This window comes from Trichoplusia ni, chromosome 6 (assembly GCF_003590095.1).
Source record: "Trichoplusia ni isolate ovarian cell line Hi5 chromosome 6, tn1, whole genome shotgun sequence".
NCBI lineage: Eukaryota > Metazoa > Arthropoda > Insecta > Lepidoptera > Noctuidae > Trichoplusia > Trichoplusia ni.
Window position 1 is genome coordinate 10,189,874 of NC_039483.1, and position 19,632 is coordinate 10,209,505.

Consider the following 19,632-nt stretch of genomic DNA (forward strand, 5'->3'; position numbering starts at 1 on the left):
AATATTAGATATTTATTGGATAGACTGATTTTAATGTGTAGATTTCATTTCACTCGGGTCTCACTTTATTTTGTTTAATCTTGTTTCATGCTTTTCTGTTGATATATGTAAGTGCAGATTCAACCTTATGCTAGCATAAAAGTCATAACTAAACTCTCTTCTTATCGTTCCATGGTTCAATATTTATTGTTCGTGTTTTATGGAATACCACACATTTTTTCTAAATCGAACACAGTCAAAGTCAATACTGCGATCCGTTTTACAAAGCACGCGCGGGCGATTCAGTGGGCCTTTGAAAATCGACCGATTTCACTTTTTTACTGTAACGTGAGTAAATTCGCAGGTGTTTAGCGAGTCGTGACGTCACACATTGCTTGTTTGCCAACAAAAAGGGTTCGAACTGTTTTCTGTTCATTTTAGGTGTCGAGTTTCGTCGGCTTTAAATTTGTTCTGAACGGGCTTTGCAGAATTTCACTGCAATTGACACCTTTGTTGCGTTAGTGTATTTTGAACACTTTCGGGATAATACGGTGGAAAAACTGTTCGTTCATATTGTGAAAAATGGTAATGGATGTGTACCTAATCTCGAAACTGAAAGAGGAAATATTACAGCTCTGTTTTCAGCACTCTTATTGCTTTAAAGGCTTTGATAGATAGATTTCCATTATTTAGACATTTCTTTTTTATCTCAAACCTCACTTGGGAGATCTTCCCGTACTGTTTTATGACAGATACAAGCAAAATTGATTGATTACATACATTCCATTTAACTCTCACTGTCCCTTGCGGGTTTGCTTGCGAGGATCTGCTATTAGGGCAAAAGTGGATCATTTAAGTTAGAATTGAAGTATTTATCTACTAATATTATTAGAGAAGAGCTGTTTTTATAGAATTTCCGATATTCTAAACTACAAACAAGAAGAATACATAGCAACACTTTTTTACTCATCATAAACAACCTTTACAAGAACACAGAATAGATGACAAGCAAATCGACTTGCGATGACGCTGCCGCGTCATACATGATTAACTACTCCGGTTGGTTCCGAAACTAGTCGGGCGATCCTGATATATGTATAAGTATGAAAAAGTTATATTTAACAATAATTTTCTTTTGCTATTTATTATAAATATGCCCGGGTTCTGGTAATTGTTTTGTTCAGTTAAGATTTAAGTAGGTAGGTACTTTGAAAATAAAGTTCAAAGGTTTGGAAATGGTAGATTATAATTCAAATAAATGTGAAATTTTCATCCCGAACAATCAGCCATTAATTCAAAATCAACCATTATTACAAAAATTCTATTCATTAGCCCCAGATATAAAAATTGTAGACCAATATTCACTTCGCCTTCTAGGGTCCCCAATATTAGAAGAATCCTTTAGTCAATTTATAGATGATAAAATTCAAAATTTTCAATCTATTTCAGATAGACTTTTTAAAATCTCTCTGCATTCGGCCTTAACTTTGATTCGGTTTTGTTGTTTTGGTCCAAAATTTATATACTTCCTCCGGTCTTCAAATTTATGGATGCATTTACCCCTTTTGGAAAAAGTAGACCAAATTATACGGTCCACCTTAACGTCTATTCTCAATGTGACTTAGGACGACCGAGCGTGGTCCCAAGCCACATTGCCGATTCGTTTTGGTGGACTAGGTATCCGTAAAGTTACCAGCTTGAGTTTGCCAGCGTTTCTGTCTTCGGTCCATAGCACTGAAAAATTGACAAGAGAAATTTTAGAATTTTCTCTGGTTGATTTTCAGATCCTATGCATGTCCGAGGCAGTAAATAGTTGGAAAATGTCCTGCCCGGGCACGGATCTTCCCGCACAACTTTCTTCTCAGAGGCAATGGGATGAGCCGCTTTGCAGTTTGATACGGAATGAATTAGTTGAAACCTCACTCAATACTGCAGAGCGTGCTCGTCTCTTGGCTCTGGGAGAATGGGAATTGGGCCTCTGGTTACAGGCATTACCTTCAGCCAACATAGGTACGATGTTGGATAACAATACTCTCCGGCTCGCCATTGGTTTGCGTTTGGGTGTACAATGTGTCGCATCTCATCTTTGCCAATGCGGTGAAAGAGTCGATTGCCTTGGTCATCATGGCCTGTCCTACGGCAGGAGCGCGGGGCGTATACCGCGTCATGCAAATATTAATGACATCATTCGTCGTGCTCTTGTCACTGCTGGTGTACCTGCCGTTTTAGAACCCAATGGTTTGGTACGCAACGATGGTAAGAGACCTGACGGAATGTCATTGCTGCCTTGGAAATTGGGTCGGCCTTTGGTGTGGGACGCGACATGCGTCGACACCCTCGCGCCATCCCATGTTCTAAGTTCAGCGGTCTCGCCGGGCGCTGCTGCTGGAGCCGCGGAAGCCCTAAAACGGCGGAAATATAATAACCTTGTTGGTAATTATATTTTTGAGCCGTTTGGGGTCGAAACGTTCGGGACATGGGGACCAGGTGCACGAGTTCTTTATAAAGAACTCGCAAAGCGTTTGGTCGACTCTACACGTGATCAGAAGGCTGGTCTATATTTTGCCCAAAGAATTAGCATTGCCATACAACGTGGCAATGCAGCCAGCTCTGGGCACGTTTCCCGACTTTGGCAGGGATGAGGATATCTTTTTTGACGCTTTGTAAATAATGCATATTTTTCTTTTTATATTATATAGGTAAATGGATTTTCACTCCTTGGAAAGTTATAATTTAACAATTAAATGGCACACTTACTATTTTTACTAAACATATAGGAGGATATATGGGGTCGGCTCGCGACGTACAGCCGTACAGACATGCTGCGCACGTGCGGCGGCCGCGTGGCAACTGTGGCGCGGCACCGCAGCGCCAGGTACCCGCGGTGCGTCGGATAGTCGTCCGGGTACACGTGGAGAGTCCGCCATGATGCCCGGAGCCCGTCGCCGTCGGCACCCGACACCGTGGTTTCCGCTGTTATCAGGGGATCCTGGTGGAAAGAAATTTTGTTAAAGGGTTAGAAATTAAAAACGATTACAGGCTCATGGGCTATTCTGTTTTTTCTTTCATTTTATTCTTAAGTCAAAGTCACTACGTCATCCCTATCGCATCTTAATTATTGGGTTTTTAGCGTAGGCAGATTCATTTTCGGGATTTCTACGAGTATTACTCGTCTTTTTTCAAGTCTTTTCGAAATTTGGCAGTATAGAGATGTGTTTCAACAAAAAACAGCACAGTGCGCGATACAGTTAGTGTCATCTGATTTTCTATCTTTTAAACTTTAAGACTACTATGAAACTACTTTGGTTGGATTAACAAATTCCTAACCCTCCACGTTCCCACTAATTCTAATCTGATTAATTAAAAGCCGAACAGACTGGATCAAATCGAAAACAAATCATATTTTACAAGCACTTATATCAAAGTCTTAAGAAACTTGTGTTTCCCGTAAATAACAGTAAGATGTTTCTTATTTAAACTTCTTGATTGCTTAACTTATTGTTCTTGTGATCTTTCCCAGCCCCCGGAGATTGCTTCCAATCCTTTAAAGTTTTTATTCCATTTAGAGCTAAGCTCCAAGTTGAGTGTTTAAAAATCATAAAAATCAACAAGGGACCTAGTTCCTCCGCTTCTTCGATTGCGCTATAGTTGGCTTATTGTTCACGAATACAGAAAGTTAGTATTTGTGTCTGTTTGTCAGCGAACTGTGCACTTACGGACAATTTGATCACTTAAAACTTTGTCTCGGTTCCAGAATAACTTACGTGGGGAATTCTTGACCCAAATTCACTATTTTCGTCGGCAAATACATTGATTGATTGAGTTATTCTATTGTGTTGTAGTTTTTCTGAGTGTTTTTTCTTGTTAGGTATAAGTTTTGTGTGTGGGCATAAGGTGTGTCTGGTAATAGGTATGCGAAAAAGGCGGTCAAAAAAATTCCTTGAATTAATACAAAAATAAACTTTCTTAAGAGAAATTCATGTTGTGTTTTTTCTCTTTCTTGAAATTCATTGGAAAAAATATGTTATCGTAATAAAAAAGCCTACGTATCGTAATATATTGTAACCTACGTTTAAAACCTATTAAACGAATCACTAAAGATTCAAAATCCCCCCACTCATATAACAGTAGAGTCCCATGCACAGCCTTTCGACGGCTTACACGGAGTCAACTCGAGCGTACATAAGTACCTGTAAATGGTTTATGTGAGATAAACCTTTCAATTTGTAACGGTTAAAGGCAATTTCACGAGAACTTTGTCTCTAAGGATTTTATTAGCGGGATCCCTTCGGAAAATCCCTGACTTGTCCCCAACTAACACCATGCTATGGGTAATATTTAATTTTGCCGCAGTTAAGGGCTGTGAACATTTTCGCTTCGGTCGGGTAAGGCAAAATAGTAGGTAATATTATTTATCATCTAATTTTATGGAATTTCGCCCCACAAAACTGTTTGTAGTGTGTCTATGGATAGGAAAAGGTAGAGCTTATGACTAAACCTACTGTTTAGGTAAAAACCTACTAAAAGCATTGTCCAACAGACTCACTTGTTGTGAAGCCTCGTTGCACGTAGGCTTGAACGGTAGACGATTAAAATTCTCTATATTTACATTGCAAGTTTTCTCAAGATTTTTACGCTAACCGTCAGATTAACTATACAATAATTAACACTAAACCAAGACAAGATTTGTAGTGACACTCTTACTACATACCTACATATAAAACAATTTTCCGCAATTTTCAAATACTTCAGCAACTAATACTACGTGATGTAATTAAATATAAAATTTCCCACAATTTACTGTTAATACGAGCTATTATCGCGTGTTAAATGAACGTTATTCTTCCCTTCTAATTGAAATAATTACAACACATTTTAACTTGGTACCAAGGATATCGGGTTCCTGGAAGCCATTTTAAGTAGCGAAGGTAAATAACGGTAAATTGACATTAAGAAAGGTAATTTGAAGTTGCTGTTCATTTTAATTATGTTTTAAATTTATAATGTCATATTGGAACTAATCACGTATTTTGTAAAATCAATGATGCAAATTTGCATTATTATTGTTTTTACGTTGCTAATTTTTATTTTTTTTATTTCGATGTCTGTTATGGGAATAATTTTTATTTTGATAAATGTGCTGAAGGTTATTAAGTTACACTTATTATTTATGGCGTTAAATCATGTAAGCATCTTTGAAAATTCCTTAGGACTAGCAGAATAAAACATTCGAACGTTAAAAAAACATGTATTTTAGAAAAACCTCAATAGAGCTAAGATATAAACCACATCTATCTGCCAACTTCATTATAAAAGTAAATTCCAAAAGACCTTTACAATTTTTCATAAAAGGAATGAAGAAAAGAGACGAAATCGGCAAAGCTCCTTAATAATACGTTCAAATATCAAGTTTGCGAGTCAGGTAGCGCTTCGCCGATCCCTTGAAGGAGTGGTTAGTATTCAGAGGCCGTATCCCCGACTGTTATATGCAAATAAATGTGATCCATACATCGGAGACAGTTTGTCGGACAACTTTGTGATGTGTTGAGGTGTTTACTGTCCCGAACTAGTAAACAAGCGAGTCAATATGCTTTTAATTAAAGAGCACCGGATAATAAATAGTTGTAGGTACAGAGGTTCACTTTACAGTTAGTTGTACGAATACCGACTTTAATGCGGTGAATCAAGGTAGAATTTAGCTTGCGCAAAGGATTAAAGCTTAATACGATAATCGCAATATTGTGTCAACTAGACACGCGATGCATTAGAGGTGCTACACGGGCTTTATCTATGCGTTGTGTGGGCGCTGTGTCGACTGAGCGTTGATGCGTTAAAATACGTACGGTGATGCTAAACAATTATAGGAAAGAGTCGAAAAAACCCGTGAGTCATTAGTTTTTCAACAAGTGGCTTATGATGAAAATTGTGGGCAAACTTAATAGAAGTTTATAACCAACAGTAGAATGATTGAAAATGATATTAAAATCGACATAACACCGGGTTACATTTGTACCAATGCTGGGCACAGGCCTCTTCCAGTATAGGGAAGGTTTGAGCATTGATCACTACACTAGCTCACTGCGGATTGACGATGTCACTTTCCAATATTTGGAATCCAGGTTCAACCACGATGTTTTCCTTCACCGTTTGTTATTTTTTTTTGTATTTATTGTTTATTATTTAATTGGGTATGTACTTTCTCAATTAACCTAAGAGACCACCTCTTAGATTAATTGAAAAAGTACATAACCACATATAAGTTTAAACATTCATGTTGGTACTTTGCCTGCTCTTTGATCGAACCTGCGCCTCGTGCATATAAATCCATAAAAAAACCGCAAGTTTACCATTTAATTAAAATGGAAAGACCGGACAAAATACGAAATTTAGTCTTGTAACCTATTTGACCTCCGTGGCCTCACCAGGGAATAAACGTAAACGAATATATCACCAAACGTAATCAAATGTTCTAAAACCAATTCTAGATAAGTAATAAATTCCTATCTACCTAACACAATTTATTACTACGACCAGCAAGAGATAGGACAAATAAAACCTAACTAAAACGAAGTATACAAAAGTTTTTATTCATCTGTTATCTGTCACAGCTCGTCTGGCCGTATCGGATCTGATAGCTTTCATGAGAAATGAATCCGGATCCGTGAGATCCGTAGAGATCCGTGGCGATCCGCGGTCGCCACGTCCATCTATCTGATTCTGATAGGCCACTGACAACTTTCACTGATATTAAATGTTAATGTTTTAAACGTCGTGTTTGGATTGGTTGGATTTAAAATACTTGTTATTTTTTTTTGTAGAGTTTATTTTTTTTTGTTTTCATTATTTGCAAAATAGATTGAAAAAAAAGTCCAAACAATCTCGATGTTGTTTGAGCAGATAACAAAAATAAAAAAAACAAATAGCTTAGAAAAAATATTTATTGTAAAAATATAAATTGGTGACTAAAATCTACGAAACTTTTACAAACCTGTACACCCTTCTATAAAGTTTCCTTATCTAATAACTCTGAACTCCAAACTAGGATTTACATAGCAACTTGCGAAACATTATAACATGGTGAGCGCTGCGTAAGCAACACTACAGATCTACAATACTACCCACAGCAGGAATAAATCGTTTAGCTTAGTGTGCGCCAAACTTTACACATTGTCCGTATATTTAACTTTATACCCCAGTTATATGTTCCACTCGGATGGTCGAGTTCTAACTATCTAAATCGTAATTTCGTGAGTTATAATTTGCTTTGAAACTAGTCGGTAGTGTATTATTTCATTCAATTTAGGTAAGGGCAGTTGTTGGAACAGTTGAAGAGTCAGATGAACCCAGGGCCGTTTTTCCACCTTGACGTTAGCTGATATCAATATGCGCATACTAAACTGTAACAGCGATTAGCTTATGCAAGATTGCAGTTTGAATCCGTCCAGCATCCATGAAAAAAAAAAAACCGACACGTATTTTTATTGTTGTCATGTCAGTATCGGCTGCAGAGAACAAAGTACGCTCTAATAAAAATTAGCTCCGCTGTATAAAAGAATGCGCTTTAGTGATTTGAGATTATAAAATTTAATTCCTGCAACTGGTATAATATTTTGATATTGCAACCACTCTTTCTGCTTATTAAATCATAAGACAAAAATTCAAATAACTAAAAAAGCACACAATATCAGCTTAAAAATAATGATTTACTCATAAATATACAATTTTCTTTTATTATTATAATTTGGTGTAAAAATTATCATACATGTATAATTTAGCCGACATAATGTATTATGGAAGTCCGAGCAAATTTATAATGAGTTCGTAAGAACTGGGTCAGGGTCGAGGGCTGTGACAATAGTTTATACCCCTCACTCGAGTTCGGGGTTGAGCCGTCGTTCATCCAATTAAATAATTTGATGTCCGTACACAAATTATACGGTTTGGAAAGTTTTGTTCTTAGTAGATTGCGGGTCCACTAACTCGGGCGCGAACAACCAAATACGACGAGTTTTCCTAAATTTGCCAGTCGCTGGTCATTAATCATAGGTGTAAGTCAAATCTTATACAGCATAATAATGTTATTATTGTCAGCAAACGCAACACAAAGCAACTCCCAACGGTTTCGTAATCTCAAATAAATCTTCATTCTTTTCTCAATCCAATCACATTGTGCGATGGTTGTGCGTTCCCAGTCCGGATTATGAAATACCAATCAACTCTTTTCTCCGATGAACTCTGCTGGGCTTCCCTTTTGAGGGGAAACAGAAAAGTAAATTAATCCTGTCATCCGCGCTGGTGGGCGCAGAGCCTTAAAGCCAACAATTCCGCAGTAATGACTCGGGCTCCGATGGACGGCACACTAATTTCCTCGAGCCGTCATCAGCCATCGTAATTCTAATTGTTTTCAGTTCATTTAAATAATTAAACACAATTCCGCCATTACATGCAACACAAAAGTAAATCCAATGGTCTGATCGTTTTGCGTAACGTTTTAATTTCCTTTATTGAGACCTTGCCCCATAATCCGCGGACAAAGGGTCTACAAAATTAATGAGATTTTTTGATGATTAGCTGTTTCAAATTAAATGTAATATTGACGGTTGGTTGTTGAGCGTGACGTAGCGAATATGAGATTTAGCCGGATTAAATATTTGCGTTTGTGTTTGGGATCTCAGCAGATTTGATATATATTTATGTTATAAAGGGTGTTTGTTATTTTATAATCTTCTAGAGAGGGTCGACCCAAAAGTAAACGTTACATTTTTCTTTATAACCTTTGAAAAAAATATGGCGTATTTTTTGCGATTGCGTTGTACTTTGTTGTAAATTTCGGATGGTTTTTTTTCAAAGTAAATATTGTACTTACGCTTTAGGATATATATTTAGGTCATGTGAAGCTGGCTAATTAGCGTTTGGATGAGTAACATTCATAATTTCATCTATAAGCCAAACATAACCTCTTATTTATGCGCGTGCGATGCAAAACATCTTTACATTAATATCCTACACAGCTTTCAAACACGTAACGGCTTAAAACTTGCATTCAAAGTGAATATTTCCAACGAATTCCTACTTAAGCACTTCAGTACTGAAAATTCATGAAACAAACTGGATCCGAGTTATTTCTGTGAAAAAACGTTAACTGATGAACTCGCCAGACCTCCAGCTTCCCGTTTTACATTAAACTAATTACACCAGTTGTTTGAGTGCCTACAAATGAGACTATATTTAGAAGTTCGCAACTTGTTGCTAAATGTTGTACTTGAGAATTATGCGCTAATCATTTTTCATTTCATAGACAATATAACCATAACAACATTATTGGCGGTTATATTACATGTATAGTGAGTACCTATGGTTGAAATGGATATTAGATGGTAAAAAACAAGCGATGTCAGGTACTAAATTTAATATTAATATCATTATAATGTGAGTTTGTATTAAGTCAGAGGATGAGTAAAAAATTTTCTTTTTTTCGAGTTGAATAATTTTCATTTTAATGAATGGTCACTTGAGAATTTTGTGTGTGCCATTTCTTACTTAAAACTTAAGACGGTCGCAAAGCACGCTCAAGAAGACACGAGCGACCTTATTTAAATTCAAAGCACGATATTAATAAATATTCATCCCGTGTCACTTACTTAAACAGCCCAAAAATAGAATATCAGCAACTTCAGTTTAACGATGACTGATGAGGTTCAAAAAACTAGAATTTTGTTAGAAAAATATTCAAGTATTTTCCAGTAATCCAGTCTTTGAGAAGGAATCGTGACAAATCGTTGCGCTGTCAGTCTGTCATCCTCATGATGTCTGGTGCCCTGGTATCAATATTCAGTGCGCGATCGCAGACGTCGGCACATCTCGTGTAATTCAAACAAATTCTGGCGTCGATCAATGACAAACATATATTTGATGCCTTTCGGAATTGACAGATGTGACGTGCCTAACAAAATATAATGATGTGGAACGGGTTCCATTTTGCAGACACTGCATAACACACAATTTTTCAAACATGGTACTACGCTAAAAACCAGTAACCATGAGATTAATTCAATTCCATAGTTGGGATTTTGACACAATTAAATCAGATTTAATTTTTGTTTTTTTTTCCCATTAGCACTTTACACTTCACTCACTAGACATTGATTATTGCAGATTACATAACTTTCACATTTGTTAACTTAAAGCATTATTTTCCAACACAGCATTGCAAAGATCAGTCACTAACAAGAGTTCTCTCCAATTCACTCTCTCGTTGATTTTTAAGATCCGCTCCAACGCAAACCACAAATAAACCTCAACATAAAGTGGCTCCATTTTTATTCTTATTCTTCTCCAATCAAGAGTTGAACCCGGAAACAGAACCCGGTATTAAATTGCAGTGTTATTTATATTCTAAAGCTGTCAGGACTCGGGTATTTATTTACCTCCTTGCGTTTTTGAAGATTGATGATATACATTATGTTGAGCTGTTTTAATTTCTGGTATGATAAATCGTATGTGAAATACCGCAAGTGCTATAACAAATGAAGGCAATACGATGCAGTTGTTACTAGGTTTTTAGGTTAATAGAGGTATGAATATTAATTTTCAAGAACGAACTCAATTCCCCCTGACCATACCTATAAAAAAACCTGGTTTAAAAAAAAAAATATGATTTGATTTATCTTTTTATTTGTGCTACTAGAAGTTAGTTCAAACAAATTTCCAGCTGGTATTTGTAATCACCTTGCATCCCTGAGCGCCTGGTATTTGTCTGCCATAACTAAACAATGTAACCCAATCACAATAACAAAGTTTGCCAACGCGACAACGTGTTTATAATTCCATGACAGCGCCGGGACATAGGTTCATAATCAGATAAAGTCTAGCCAGACTCAGACAGTTAGTACTTCTAACTTAATTGAACAAAACAAACCGAGCCGTATGACAAACGTGTTAAGACGACCAATATTTCAGACAGCCATTGTTATATCAGATTAAAATCATTTCGATCGAGTTTGAAATGTTCAATTTAGAGTTTGGGAATTCGTGGACCTGACTGTCACAGTGAATGTTGAGAAATTGTTTTCGGCTAAAATGTCTGATAATTGTAAAACGTGGTCATGCTGTGTTGAGTATTTTGTACCGCCTAATTGTATAATAATCTAAAGAAATAGACGTTTCAAACAAACAACATTTAAAAGAAAACGTTGATAACCTTTATTTTCCGTAGTATTAATGGTTTTGACGTATAAAGAATTAAAAATGCAAAAGAAAAGGGACAAAAATCGCTAGACCCTTGGTAAAAGTTGACAAAAACTACAAATTGTTGAAACAAATCTATTTCAGTCTCGTTAAAAAATAAATCTGAGTAATCCCGATTGTCGGTCCCGATTTCGATAATATTCATTTTATTTATCACATGCCACTCTGTTATAACATTATTACAAAAATATTAATACGGCGTGTTTGGAATAAGGTCAGACACAGACTTTCAAATCTAATTTATTTGAAGTCCATTGAGGTTTGACACAAAGTTAGCAACCGTTTGCAAAAGTTAAAGTGTTTTCGTTTATCGTTATTGTTATTGATAACTTCTACCTTCACTGTCCTATTAAATAAGGGAAATTAATTTTAAGTAGAATTGATTACGAGTAAAACAAAATTTAACGTTTATAAGATAACATAAAACGTTTTTGATTCGCTGGGATATGATTTTTATTTTGCTGAGATATTTAAGGGAAAAAAATTATAACAAGCAATTATAAAAAAAACATTAGCTTTTAAATTGTTTCTTATTTATTTATATTTCGAGTCAAGGCAATTTAAAGGGTCTCAAATAGATGTTGGTTTTAGCGGAGCTCCTATGGCCTTCCAGCTCCAGCAACCGATCACCTATGTCATGAGATAATATTGCACTGTCACGCATAATGCTGCAAAAATAACTCGATCTAATTCAACTTACAAGACTTAATGACAAACTGACAGGCAAACAGACCGACAAAAGGACAGAACAAAATAAAAGCTTGTGAAAAATCAGACGTAACAGACTATTGTATGTGGACTATCTACTAGGACATACAGTGGTAACAAAGAGAGGAGGTCATTAAAACAACATTAAACAAAGTACATAAACTGTACTCTTTAGTAAAAAACCTCTTTAGGAAAAAGAAAAGAATTTAAATATAAAATACTTTCCTATTGTGCTAAAGATACAAGAAAGCTTAAAACGATTTCCTTTTAACCTGACGAGTATTATGCTGGAAAAGCTAAGAATTTATTTCGCCTTGTCGGTGTGTTTGAAAGCTAAAATTAGTCCTGAAACAGTATAGCAAGACTTACCACTATACTGTATCAAAAAAACCTTAACCCTACTTGTCATTGATTAAAGATTTATTGCATAGCTTCGCACTGTAGCGGATCGAACTTGTTCGGTTCCAGTCGTATGCAAATGAAATTTTCTAGACCTTAGCAAAGGATCTTATTTCATATGTAGATTTATTTCACTACACTCTAGATACTCGCTCTGCTCAAGTAGGTATGTTTTGCTTGTGTTGGAAGTTTGCATTATTTCAAAAGAGTTCTCCAACTACACTTCATGTGATGGATGCTTATCAATAAAACGGCATCTGGCATTAAAATGTTGCTTTTTGAATTAATACATTTATGTTACAATCGTGGTGGCCTTCCGGTTGTATGGACAAGTTGCAGGTTCGATTTGAAAACAGGCAGTCTTGTGACATTTTCAAAATTATAATGTACTTTCTTAATTATTCTCAGACACCACAAAATAATGGCAAAGGAAACCTTGATTTCAAATGTTAGAATCTGAAATTGCCAACCCGCGGTGAGCTGGCGTGGCGACCAATGCTCAAACCTTTCCTATACGGGAAAAGGCCTGTGTCCAACAGTGGGACGTATATAAATTGGCATTACAGATAATACGTTGTATTGACATATTATAATTTAATTCTAAATTATCCACGTGCGACGAACATCATGAAAGGCTTTCAACGAAAACTCATTCAGAAATACTATAATTTTCAAGTACAACCACATTTCATGTTATTTTGTGGAAAATTCCACTGAAAACTAAAGACGAAGTATTGAAGTTTCCAACTCAAAAGCCACGTTTCACATCAATACCAGAAATCAGTACAGCGTTGCACATGTTGGTAGGTACGGCGCTCGGCTCATACAGACGAAATCACACTTGAAATCACGATATCAACTTTCATTCTGACGTGCCACATTTCGAAGCAAAATCGCACCACATTTAGTTGCTTTACTCGCAGAGACCTGCCTCCCAAATATATCAACAATTTTATACGAAATCAAATACCGGCTTTTAGAACGCTAAAACTGACAAAAGGCGAACGTCGACGCCCGATACCGACGTCTGAAAGGAAAAATCGTTAGCTCAACAATGGAGTGAAGAAATTAAAATAATTTCTAGCACAACAGGTCGCTTGAACCGTGAATAGATCGTGTAATTTGTTTGATAAATGTGTTCAAACTAAGGCTTTTTGCATGATGGATGATTTTGTCGTTGCAGGTGTATTGTTGTGCTCGCGAATTATATGGACAGAACGGCCGGGGACGTACCCAAATTAACGGGATTGGCTATTATGAATTATTATGTTATCCAGGAAACAATTTAGGGGAACAGCTGGGATGAGTTTGGGATATATTATGATTAAACGTGGTAAACAAACGAATATAGTATCAGACAAAATATACAAGTTAAATCAAATAACCAGTTTTGAAATAAAGTAATTGTGCGAACATCATAATATTTTTATCAAAATAAGAGTTGTGTTTATCAATTGCCTATAATCCACACGTCAGCAGTTCACCGCAATGTCTATAGGTTTTCAATAAAATAAATACCTCAGTGATGGCTTTGCCTGTGAATCCAGCATTAAAAAACTGGGAGTTATATCAATTGGAATTCGATAAAGAGTACGCGCCGTGGTAAGTATTCCTATATTACTCGACGAAATTCAAGTTATGTGTGTTATGCCGATGAATTTTTATTTAAAAATCTTTTTTTGCAATGCAAATTCTATTGGTATCAATATGTCGTTGATTTGTAAGTTACGTTGAAAAGAAAGAATGAAATAAAAAACTCTAACGTCTATCTTGAATGAATAATTTCGATCAAAGTTTAATGCTTTAGGTATGAAGTGCATCATTTAACTTTTCTTCAACTCAATAATTAAAACGCAGTCTTTATCATTTTTTTCTAGCAACTTATATTTTGACAGCGAGTATAACCTAAGAATTAATATAATTTCAGTTTGTTTATAAAAAAATCACCGTGGAGTACCTCAAGGATCCATTATGGGTCCCATAACCATTTATTGTAATAATTGCTCTTTTTTGCTAGGACGGTGCTACTTTACCTAGTGGGTCACTAATAATTTTATTTAAAGCTTTCAATTGTACTAGACTTACCTCTTGAGGCTCCGAATCGACAAACCAGTCGATGGTGGCGGCTGGCAGCGAGTAGTCCGAGGTGCAGTTGACTAGCGCCTGCTCACCGACCTGGACCAGTGTCGGTAGACCCGTGATCAATGGGTCATATTCAGGCAGCACTGTTCAAAATAAAATGGTTTAAACAATTAAGAGAAAAATAAATCGAAACAAAATGTGCTGGACTCTTATCTACTAAAAGCGTGGCGGTACAAAGGTAAAATTAATGACGTCACCATTGTAACGTCACGATGTATAATCCAAAACAATGAAATTTCAGTACTTGAAAAAGAGATCTCTTGTGTCGTGATGAATTTTTCAAGTTCTAATACCACTTGCACAAAAACACAAGGAAAGCATTTCTGAACACAAATTAGTTGAGGACTGTTGATCAGTCATCGATTACCTTAATTATCTATTTCCCCTTTATATAGCTCAGTCCTTGAAGTCAATAAAAAAAAATCAATAACATTCTCACCATTGGAACAATCGAATAAAACAGAGGCTTTTACCTGTTTTTTGTCCCATTTGCCTTAATGTAAGTCAAAGGGTAAGGGCGAAAGTGGATTGAGTGAAGGCGATCCCTTCTTCACTTGATAGTGTTATTTGTATTGGTTGCTATAACTTTATATTGTATGTATATTTTGTGTCGTTACGATTCTATTCCCCTGAGAAATAGACAAAGATATTTCTATTCGATTTTAGCAAAGATTATTTTATGCAGTTCTGTGTAAAACTGTTTCTATTCCTTTTACTGTATATGAATATTCGTTTTTTGATTTTTCGATACACAATATAGTCCATGATTTATCACACGAATGCGTGAAAAACTAAAAAACGTTTTGCAACGTGTAAGTCGTGTGAACTGCAAAATATGTGAAACACGTTTAGCTGTGGAATGTTGTAGATTTATTGGAACTACAACTATAAAAGTTGTTTTAGAAATATGAATCGGTATGATTACTGACTTTCATTATTCCTAACACCTAACGAAGTGATAAGTTATATTAAAGCTTTAAACAAGTATGGTTTGATTGTTTATCAGGAATATTTTCCAATCATCTTATGAAATCCAACTTAATTGAATCTAGATATCTTATTTAACCAATCTATTTCAGCAAAACCTAGTACATCGTTACTATATTTCGCCGAAATGTCGTAGCCAAGAGCTCCAACTGTAGGTACGTCTGAGATGGGATATTTAATACTATTTCCAAGATCTGCTTCCCTCGTATCATTAAAGTAGATTTTGGCTTCCAGCCGATTATCTCCAGTAAGACCGGGATTATATTCTATTGGGCTCATTACACTGGGAATAATGTTCGGTAAAAGCAAATGATATTTGTTTGTTCGTCATTATTGTATGTGGAACTGTGTATTGATAGCAAATTGCGGTTCTATTGTTTGTTGATAAAACAGAATGAATTATTTTGTTATGATTTGTGCATTCTGTATATAGTTATCTATTTGTATGTATTTACATAATCATTATATATTTATTATATTGAGCACTAGTGGTCGTCAGCGGCTCGCTGTGAAGCATAATCCTTTTTTTTAAGTTGATTGAAACAAACTCTATGTTACTACTAATCCCTCCAAGAACATCACTTCAAGTACCAATGATAAGTATTTTTTTAAACAAACTTTCCATCAATTTTATAACATTAGTAGGGATGTGAGTATGAGAAATTATTGTGTTACTTTTTTCTTACGTTTAGCGATTGACCAGAGACGTGCCAGAGATATAAATGCTAATTAGTATTACGCCTTCTATACCATATCTCAAACACAAAAAATGATACAATCATTAATAGAGTTGGTATTTTCAATCAAATTCCTTTAAAACCAAAGCGTAATTAATATATCAAAGAGACGCTATCAGTTTCCAAAGGTACTAGGGCGGCATACTCACCAGCAAGCGTCATGTTCGCTGACCTCTTGTCGACGGCGAACCGCGGTCCCTCACTGGACACCTCGCACGTGTACTTGGCCGTGCCTCGCTCCGGCCGCACCGTGATGACGCATGCGCGCGGGTCGCACGAGCTGTTTGTTACTGATATCCCAGTACTGTTGAATGCTCGTGTTTCTAACTGTGGACAAGATTAATATAAAAATTAATCAAAATATTAACAATTCATCTGTACCTACTTTAAATAAAGTAAGGCTAATTTGCAATAGCTACAGTTTATATAGCGGCCATGTTTTTACTACGTAAAAAATTAAGAATTTTTTTTTGAGCGATTTCAAGAATTTCTTTCTAAAAAATAACCATTTTGTAGGTTTTTTTAGTAAACAAACGAGTTTCAGTCAGCCTTGAAGTTTACTTAAAGCATCAGCGTCAAAATTCACTGAGCATGATTTAAGGAAAAATTCTTAAAAATATTAGCACCATTACTTGCTTAACCTGCAGACCTGATTACAGTGGCTTTTAAAATAACCCTACATAGATATAGAAATACATCTCGCAGATTAACAGCACGAGTTTAAAAAGCCGTTGAAACGCCCTTGAGTCTTTCAGGGCCCTCGGTCTGACCCCATTCTGAATATTTTCCAGTCGGAGATTCAGGTTTAAAAGGTAGTTTATAGCTGGTGAAAACATTCTGCACTTTGGAGTAACGCTTAAAATAGACGCGACGGATTAGGTGTGTTGTTTACACTACAGATAGAACACGTCTGTGGAATGTGGACACATGCCATAAAGAAAAAAAAGAAAAAATTAGTTACTCTACAGCGTGTTCAAGATTGTTCATTTGAAAAGATAAATAATAATTGTTGACTTTGTATCTATAATATAGAGTTTTAAAAATATAAATATAAATAATTGAAAAACTTTGTACTATTTATAGTCAACAATTAATAGTATTTGTTTGATTCTTGAAGTCAATTATGTTTACAATAACAAAAGGTAATATTAACAACAAGTATTTCTTATATTTTATAGCAATATTTCAATGCACCGCACTGTCTTTGTCCTGTCTTCCTGTGATAAATTGATATTTGTACTATTAATACAAAATACATCCACATAACAAAACAAAACAGATAACAGGGTTAATAAAACGGACCCGAGAATAAATATTAATTTAGTCTTTCGGTACAAGCTTAGAGGTTCCGTAAAAATCTAATCATATAAAAATTCATACCAAAATACTAAGACTTCTACGAAAATAAGCGGCTAATGTCCCCATTCCACGTTTTTTTACTCTCGTAATGGTTGCTAAGCTCTCGAATCACAGACAGATAAAATTCAAATTGTACTACATTTTAGTGAGAAGAATTTAGTCTTTGAAATACTGGGTCCTTTCAGCTTGCTTTTCAAAGGTAACGTGAGACTAGTTTCGAGATTACGTAACTGTTTCATCTGCTCTAATATTGTCAATTTCGACGACTAATTATTTGGCCTAGGCCAAGTTTTAGACACTTAAGACTAAATAATAAATTCGTCGCAAAGATTCTAAGCAGAATTCAGCTCTCGTTTCATCTAAATTAAATAAATTCCTCGATTTTTTTCAAGCAAAGCGACTTTATTTCGGTGTTTCTAGAACCTTAAAACAACCTTTAGATAGATAAAGGTGACATCACAAAGATCTAAGTGTGACCCGATTCTCAGACACCACAATCCAAATTTAATGAATAAATCTAATTTAAATAATACCTTAAGTAAATCAACTCGTTTCGATCACCCGCAGGCAGAAAGGCTTATTTTAATAGATATATAAGTCATCTGTAAATAGAATATTTCTATTAATAACCACCAAATTTAAAGTGACAAATGATCTTCTCGAAAGTCTCCGACATAACACTCAGGATATCAATGTAAGTTTCTTGAATAACTAATCGATACATAACCTAGGTCATGAGATTGAAGCGCTCCTGCCACACACCTATACAAAGGCGAAACAAAGTGTGTGTCTGCTTTTTCCCCATGCTCAATGAAAGAGCCATACTTATCAATTAAGGTGGTCTAAAGGTTTAAAATTGTCACTCTGCATAGCGTTCTTTCTAGCTCGTGAAGGAGTTGTTAAGGTCAAAATTGTTGGTAGGTAACAATATTGGGGTTCATGGTTTTGGATGGGTTTTTTTTATTATTCAAACTATTACAACTGAGCGCTGGTAGTAGACTACGTACTTTAATACTATAAGTACAGCGACGTAAATAATTCAGTCATGAAAAACGATCCTCTTGGAATTAAGTTGAATGTTTAAAATACTTCATTTTATGCATGTGTTCAACTTTATAGACTTAAAACAAAACTTGCAACATTTTTAATAAAAAAAGATAAGTTATTAAATCGAGGCACCACGATACGCCGTAGTTGCCTTATTAGTTGTTGATTAGACACTTTTCAAATTACCACACTAGTGCGTTTAACAAAAATACTCAGATTCTTTCTCACAAAATAAAATAACACCAAAAAAATATTTACAGAATGTATTTCGTATTTAGAAATAAGCTGAACTCTGTTAATTCAAGGAATTCAACTCGGTAATAAAATTCATCGCTTATAATTAAGTAATAAGAAAACATTGAACTCTATTTTCCCGCATTTTCAAATTCAAAACTAAAACTAGTTTCAAATCTGGACACCTCACGCAATATACGTAAAAATTATAAGTGCCGAAATATTTGCCCTTCGCATAGTTATTTATTAATTTGTATAATAGTGTTACAAATCCTTATCACGATGTATAACTCATATCATAGCTAGGTTTATAACTATTTTAATACAATTAATTAAAATTCACAGTCGCGTGTTTAGAGGCCCAAACATCGGTTGTATAATATGTAAACTCAATTACGCACATTCGCACTTAATTTTTCCAGTTTTCATGGAACCTCGTTTAAAAGTATGTTTTGCATATTTTCCTCTATGGTCGGAACCGTTATTCTTTTGAAATTAAAATTACAACATTACTCTGCTGCCATTTTCATCTGTTTTGTGGAGTTAAGTTGGCGTTCGTGTTAAATAAATTATTGAGCCCGTTCTCACGCTTGCTTCGGTGAATATCTAAGCGGGTTCCAAGCTACATTTGATAGCTGAATGCGCTGCAATGAATTTCCAATAACCAGAATTCAATTTGGTTTTTGGATAGTTTGCCGGGACTGAATTCTGGGAATAAAAAACGACATCAAGTGCAAGCTTTGTCACAATAGTTTGCGTTTGCTTACAGTGAAAAACGTTTTGGAACGAACTG

The 19,632-nt window shown here is 35.4% G+C and overlaps 1 protein-coding gene across 1 annotated transcript in view; it reads right to left on the minus strand.

Moving 5' to 3' along the window:
• The window catches only part of LOC113494852, an 81,059-nt gene that overhangs the window by 4,459 nt on the left and 56,968 nt on the right, over window positions 1-19,632 (minus strand). The window contains exons 3-5 of the mRNA XM_026873353.1: window positions 16,349-16,526; window positions 14,419-14,558; window positions 2,737-2,968 (exon numbers count right to left, since the gene is read on the minus strand). Of these exons, the coding sequence (XP_026729154.1) occupies window positions 2,737-2,968; window positions 14,419-14,558; window positions 16,349-16,526 (550 nt within the window). The remainder of the gene's footprint in view (window positions 1-2,736; window positions 2,969-14,418; window positions 14,559-16,348; window positions 16,527-19,632) is intronic.